A 6,960-nucleotide genomic window follows, 5' to 3' on the forward strand; every position below is an offset into this window, starting at 1 on the left:
CTATATAATTACATGGACGCATGGGGGGATATTCAAAATTAACAAAAAATTGGCTACTTACCAATGAATCCTCCCTAGAAAAATTTAAAGATTTTGACGTTTCGGAACTCTCAGCTGGTTCCTTCCTCAGTGGCAAGGTAAAAAGGATTAAAACGAAAAGGAGATAAAAGGAGTAAAACCAGGAATTCATACTACTATATAAAAGTAACGTACGAAAAAAGAGATCCTGAGATGAAAAGAGGAGAGTGAAAAAAGAATGAACTGAATAAAAAAGAACATGATATCTATGTTAGGCCACTATTGCGAGATCCAAAGTATGCATCAAAGGTAGGTACCCAAGCTCGATCAATGTTGCCAATATCAAGGTTCAATGCAGGTTTGTATTTATGAATAAAAAACGATTCTTTAATTTCCCGTTTTTTTTTTTGTTTTTTTTATTTATTTATTTATTTTGCTGAACCTATTACCCTAACCTGTTTTATATTATGTGAATGTTGTTTTAGATGAAGCGCCAAACCCGACATGCCTTCTTCTTGTGACTTTTTTGATTGTCTAACATGTTTCTTCACGCGCGTGTTAATATTACGTTTAGTTCGGCCAATGTATGAGGAATCACCGCAATGGACGCGGTAAATACCTGCCTTATTTAATGGATCGACAAAATAGTTTTTAAATTCAGTGAAATGTTTTTGTAAACTTTTGGGGGTAATACTTGAAGCAGATATGTTACGCTTTGCAAGAATATGTTGAATTTTTGTTGAAAGTTGTGGAAAATAAGGAATTCCAATCCAAGTTTTTGCTTCTTTGGAAGTTACAGTTTTGGGTACTTGCAGCGGTCTATGGTTTGATTAAACCATTTTTGTAAAATACACAGCTTATAACCGTTTTCTTGTCCTATTTTATATAAAAACTGTATTTCTTCATTGAGATCTTTTTGACGGTCATAAATTAATAATGCTCTACGAAAGAAGTTCTTCCAAATATTGGCCTTGTACATTGGCGGATGAGATCGAGCTTGGATACCTACCTTTGATGCATACTTTGGATCTGGAAACAGTGGCCTAACATAGACACCACGTTCTTTTCTATTCAGTTCATTCTTTTTTCACTCTGCTCTTTTCATCTCAGGATCTCTTTTTTTGTACGTTATTTTTATATAGTGGTATGTATTCCTTGTTTTACTCCTTTTATCTCCTTTCCGTTTTAATCCTTTTTACCTTGCCAGTGAGGAAGGAACCAGCTGAGGGTTCCGAAACGTCAAAAATTTTTAAATTTTTCAAGGGAGGATTCATTGGTAAGTAGCCAATATTTTGTTAATTTCGTATCATTATAATTTGTTTACATTTCGACCAGGTTAGAAGATCGAAACTAGAAGACATAAATTATCAAGCAGGTGGCTAGAAGACATCAGGGTTAATCGTCCGCTTTATTTAGTCTTACAGGCCATAACCATGGGACGTAAACCAAAAATTTCGTTTAATTTTTAATCTTAACACTATCCATCAACATTGTTCTGGTGCAGTTCCGAGCTTCCTTCTACAATTTACTGCAATTGATTATTTATTATTTGGTTTTGTTTTCTTTATCTGCGCGATTTCTCGATAGCTTCAACTGAGATTTACGTTCTTCTCATTAGACAGGCTTCCGATTTTCTACAGGAAAAACAGTGTGTATACTTTTATTTCTAACATATTGCCTTGTTAATACATGCATGTATCTGAGTGGCACTCGTCTCTCCTTCATAGATTCAGTCCGCTATCTGACTCTGGTCTTTGACCTTAGCTTATTGTGGCAAGTCACATTTGTAATCTGGATTCCATGACTTTTCGCTCTGAAATTTTCCTAATATTCTTTCCCTTCGGTCGGGGGCTGCGGTGGCTCAGTAGTACAGCGTTCATTTTTGTAACATGGGGTCTTTGGTTCGATCCCCGCTCATGCCAAGTGAACTTTGTGGTGAACAAACACCGTATGCGTGGATGTTCTCGTTGTTTTCCCGTTTCCTCCCACTTTCCTCATTCCACATTTTAATTCATTTTTTATCATCACCGTCTCCTTTAGCCTAGCCGGCATAAGTGTGGGACGTAAAACTTATCCCTTCCTTCGTCGTATTCCGTAATGTTTATATCGTAGTCTAGTACGTCCGAATTAGACTGTGATTGTTGTACTGCTCATTATTCTGCGCGCTCATCTTTATTAAAGCAATATAGCCTATTCATCACTGTAGCATCCTGCTAGCTATTGAAAGTTACTGCATGAATCTCGTTGCTAGAGTATCCCTTAAGCAGGGTGTGAAATCTTAAGGGCATGGAGAGAGCTTTTCCTCCTTAATATTTTTGGAATAAAGTTCTCCCTACTAATAAGGTACTGGAGGGTGAATAAAGTGACACTATTGCCGTAAGTTTGCAGATTAATGACAGTAATTCATATGTAATTAACTCGTATTTCAAATGTATTTAATGGGTAAACTAGTGGTTGCATCATCTCTAATTCCACATAGTTCAATAATTGTAGATGTTCAAATATGTGAACTCTCTGTATCGAAGCATTTCAGAGCGAAGAGTTTCTATTTTTAAACATTCATGTCCCCTCTTCCCCGCTACTTTGACTGTGATAATTTCTCACCCTGCCTGTAAAGTTTAATTTAAATTGTTTATTTAGTATAGGTCATACAGTGGCTTTTTTTTTTTTTTTTTTTTTTCACAGATGCAACCTTGAAAATAAATAGTAAATTCGTTGTTCCTTGAGTTTAGAGCTGAGTATTTTTGTGAATGTTGAGTACAATGCTATACTACATTAGCTGGATTTTTTACCTGCAGAGTGAATCACAAAATGGAAAATTTGAGTATATACTATCTATATGTATAAAAATGAAAGTGAATATGTTTGTAACTTAATAATTCTTGAATCACCCGACCAATCTCGATCAAATTTTCAACATAAATGAGATTTGGGACTAAGATGGTTTCTATCATTTCATTTTGAGGGTGCAGTTTAGGGGAGGGAGAAATATTTTAAAATAATAAAAATTGCCGACATTAGTGTCGAATCCATATTTTTGGGTTCACTGAGACATTTCCCGATGCCGTTTAAATCCAAATTCAGTCCCTAACTTGGGGGAGGTATATAAAAATAATCAAGAATGGCCGATATTAGTGTCGAATCTATAGTTTTCGGGTTCACGGAGATAAACAGTGACACTTTCAATGTCATTTAAATTCAAATTCAGCCCTTTATGTACAAAATGAAACGTATTCTCCCCGTGCGAAGAACGGATATTCTGCTAGTAGTAAATATGCATTATTGAATTTAGGCTTGATCCAACGTTGAAGATGATCCATGTTCTGGATGAACCCAGGAAACTGCATTGAAAAAGAAAATGAAATCAAATATTTCAGTTTAACGTCCCATGATTATGCCCTTTAGATAGGCTAAGAGAGACATGATTAAGGCAAGTGAATAATTATGCCCTTTAGATAGGCTAAGAGAGACATGATTAAGACAAGTGAATGTTTATGCCCTTTAGATAGGCTAAGAGAGACATTATTAAGGCAAGCCCTTTAGATAGGCTAAGAGAGACATGATTAAGGCAAGTGAATGATTATGCCCTTTAGATAGGCTAAGATAGACATGATTAAGGCAAGCCCTTTAGATAGGTTAAGAGAGACATGATTAAGGCAAGTGAATTATTATGCCCTTTAGATAGGCTAAGAGAGACATGATTAAGGCAAGTGAATGATTATGCCTTTTAGATAGGCTGAGAGAGACATGATTAAGGCAAGTGAATGATTATGTCCTTTAGGTAGGCTGAGAGAGACATGATTAAGGCAAGTGAATGATGATGGAAGAAGTGGTGGAATGAGCAAGTGGAAGGAAACGGGAGTACCCAGAGAAAGCTCACGGACACGATGTTGTTCACCACAAACTTACTTGGTCGGGGATCGATTTCAGTATGCAGTTTTTCACGAGTTTCTATTCTGTTTTAAATGATTCTTTATTTGTTTCATATTCTTGCTGCATTTTACAATAAGTATGGAAGTAAAAATACGTCTATAAAAAGAAATTCAAAAATATTCTTTAGAAATATATTTTTCCATTACTAGATTCTATTTATCTTCTCACCTACCTTCGTGACCCCCATGTTGAGAAACCTCATGATAAGGAGAAGAGCGTGAAATAAAAAGGATTAGTATGTCATATCTTAACTAAAATCTTACTTTTGATAAATATATGCAAGATGGATACTGTATTTGCTAACGAGTAATAAAAAGTTCACTCTAATCTATATTTATAAAAATGATAGTCACTATGTTTGTGACTTAAGTCTTGAACCACGAGCCCAATCTCTATCAAATTTGCCACATAGATGAGGTTCGGGAAGGGGATAGTTTTTATCATTTCACTTTGAGTACAACTTAGGGAAGGAGGAGGGAGAGATATTTAGAAATGATCGAAGATGACCGATTTAGTGTTGAATCCATAGTTTTTAGGTTCGCTTAGATGAACAGTGACACTTCTGATGCCGTTTAACTCCATTTCAGCGACGCAGCTTGGGGGAGGGGAGAGAGACATAAAAATGATCGAAAATGAGCGATATTAGTGTCGAATCCATAATTTTCGGGGTCACTGAGACGAACAGTGACGCTTCTGATGCAGTTTAAATCCCAAAACAGCCCCCATTAGTACTTATATCCAAAATGAAACGTATCCTCCCCGTGTGAAGAACTGATATTCTGCTAGTGAAAACATATAACACAATTTAATTTGTTGTAAGTTATACGTGCGGGCAGATATAATCACATTTTGTGCAGTGATTTGTAATTATATTTGAAACTGGACAAAGACTATTATGCAACAAAGAATGCAACGGCTGTTCCAGTAGCAGAAAATATAATTCATAATTTTGGGGGGTGAAGGTGATAAATGTATTGTATCATACTGACTTTTTATCTTCAAAAAGCTAAAATAATAATCGAAGAGCGTTTGATAATCCATAAATTGAAAGAATGTTGTTTTACCAATTGAGTGGACCCATACACAAGTTCGTTAAGCGATAAGTAAAATCAAAATTTGGAATACAAATCTGGAACTCATCCAGATGATTAACCAAATTTTGCAGACATTCTAGAAAGTCTACATAAGTTCAGGATAATAACTGAAATATTGCTCAAATAATTGTATTAATTCTAAGAAAAATTGTGTTTAAATATAAAATGATTTTAAATTGAAAAGACGTGCTCTTTCGTTGCCTGGGAGATAGATTCTTGGGCTCTCCACGTTAGTAAGGTTATCAAGAACTAGAAAGAAAGGAAAATTTTTAAATAATGTTAGTATTATAGAACTACGATAGTTGATTTACCCTAACATATATATGAAAAGCAACGCAAGACATGTTGATTTCTTTTTTTAATTTTGCAGGCTGTTTTGCGTGAGAAATTGAAGTACGCAATCCACTTTTGCAAATCCATTGATACCGATGAATATGCTCGTGTTGCCATGACAGGAAGCGCCGTGGACCCTGACTCTTCAAGTAACAGTGACAGCGACGATTTGGAGAGCATTGACAGTGATGAGCCTGTGATGGATTGTGTGTCAGTTTGTTCAGGATGACAATTAACGTATTATTTTTAGTTTGTAAAGGTTTTGGATACGTTTCACTCCTTTCTTATTATACTTATGTCATGTTACGAACTTTTTTTTCGTTTCCCTTCAGAAGAAAGTTCTCAGTTATTGTTACTGTTATTTTCAGAATCTATTCGTGTAATTGGAAGTTCTCTATTTAATTTAAATATAAGGTACAGTAACGGTATTGTATGACTGTATGTTCTGAGTTTCAATTTGTATTATAAGACTGTAAAAAAAAAGAAATGCACAGAGTATTGTATACATATATTGAGGGGGAAAAAATATGGGAGTAACAGAATATTTTACTGGAAAGAGAAGAAACGAAAGGGAGAGAGCGCGAGAAATCTATTAACAGTGTTTATAATTTTTTAATTAGTGTAAATATTTGCAAAGTGATAGGTCAATCAAGCGAGAATGATAAGAAAGAAGAATGTATTTGTATATTTCATTATTTATTTCTATATTTAAATCTTGCTTTCCGTTAAGAATTGCTTATAGAAATATTTAAAACGAGCCTGCAAATAAGTAAATAATTTATTACTGTTATATTGTAGAGTTGCACATCCATAAGGATGAGAAAGATCTTTATTATTATGTTCCGTAATGATAAGTTTCCTATGCAGTGAACGAACCACCGTACTGATAACTTAATATGCACATATTTGAAAAACATTTCTTTCTGATGGAATTATTTATAGTCTTTTGAAAACATAATAGTCAACATGTACTGTGCTATTCCATATATGCTATTGCAATTTGTATTGCTTGCCAAAGTTTCTTTTTCACTGCCAACATAAATATTGCTTTCATATGAATCTCATAAATAGGGAAAATAACTTTAAACAGCACGAAAGTATTTATATATGAATAAATATTGATGCTTTATTTTTGTCTTTTATTTCATAATAAATAATGAGTATGAGAGTTACAAGTAACTCCTTTTTATTGTATAATGTCTAATCTTTTAACACCTCTACAAGTTATTGCATTCATTTGAAAGTGAATATGTAACACTAGGACATTGTGTTTAGTTTATAATCACGAACCCAAAATTTGTTACGATGATTTATTACGCAAATAATCCTTATCATCAACACAAAGTGTCGTCAATCTGCACCATAATAAGTATTACTTCTCCTTTGGAGTGAAGTTTGCTGCATTATTAGAGCATTACCCCGATTTTAATGTGTTTTATACGGACGTATCTAAGAATGGGAATTCTGTTGGCTGTGCCTTTGTTAAGGATGAGGGCAGCTCAAAATTCAGTTTGTACCGTCTGTGTTTAATATATACTGCAGAATTAACTGCAATAAGCTTGCCCTCGACCATGCGCTTACA

General features: G+C 34.4%; 1 protein-coding gene across 1 annotated transcript in view; it reads left to right on the forward strand.

Annotated features, from left to right (window-relative positions):
• LOC145676574 (E3 ubiquitin-protein ligase HERC2-like) overlaps window positions 1-6,507 on the forward strand; it is a 62,266-nt gene extending 55,759 nt beyond the window's left edge. Inside the window, exon 20 of the mRNA XM_081747411.1 lies at window positions 5,416-6,507. Within this exon, the coding sequence (XP_081603537.1) occupies window positions 5,416-5,607 (192 nt within the window). The 3' untranslated portion in view covers window positions 5,608-6,507. The remainder of the gene's footprint in view (window positions 1-5,415) is intronic.
• Window positions 6,508-6,960: the final 453 nt, after the last annotated feature.

Source organism: Thermobia domestica, unplaced genomic scaffold (genome assembly GCF_964235325.1).
Source record: "Thermobia domestica unplaced genomic scaffold, izTheDome1.hap1.1 HAP1_SCAFFOLD_226, whole genome shotgun sequence".
Taxonomy (NCBI): domain Eukaryota; kingdom Metazoa; phylum Arthropoda; class Insecta; order Zygentoma; family Lepismatidae; genus Thermobia; species Thermobia domestica.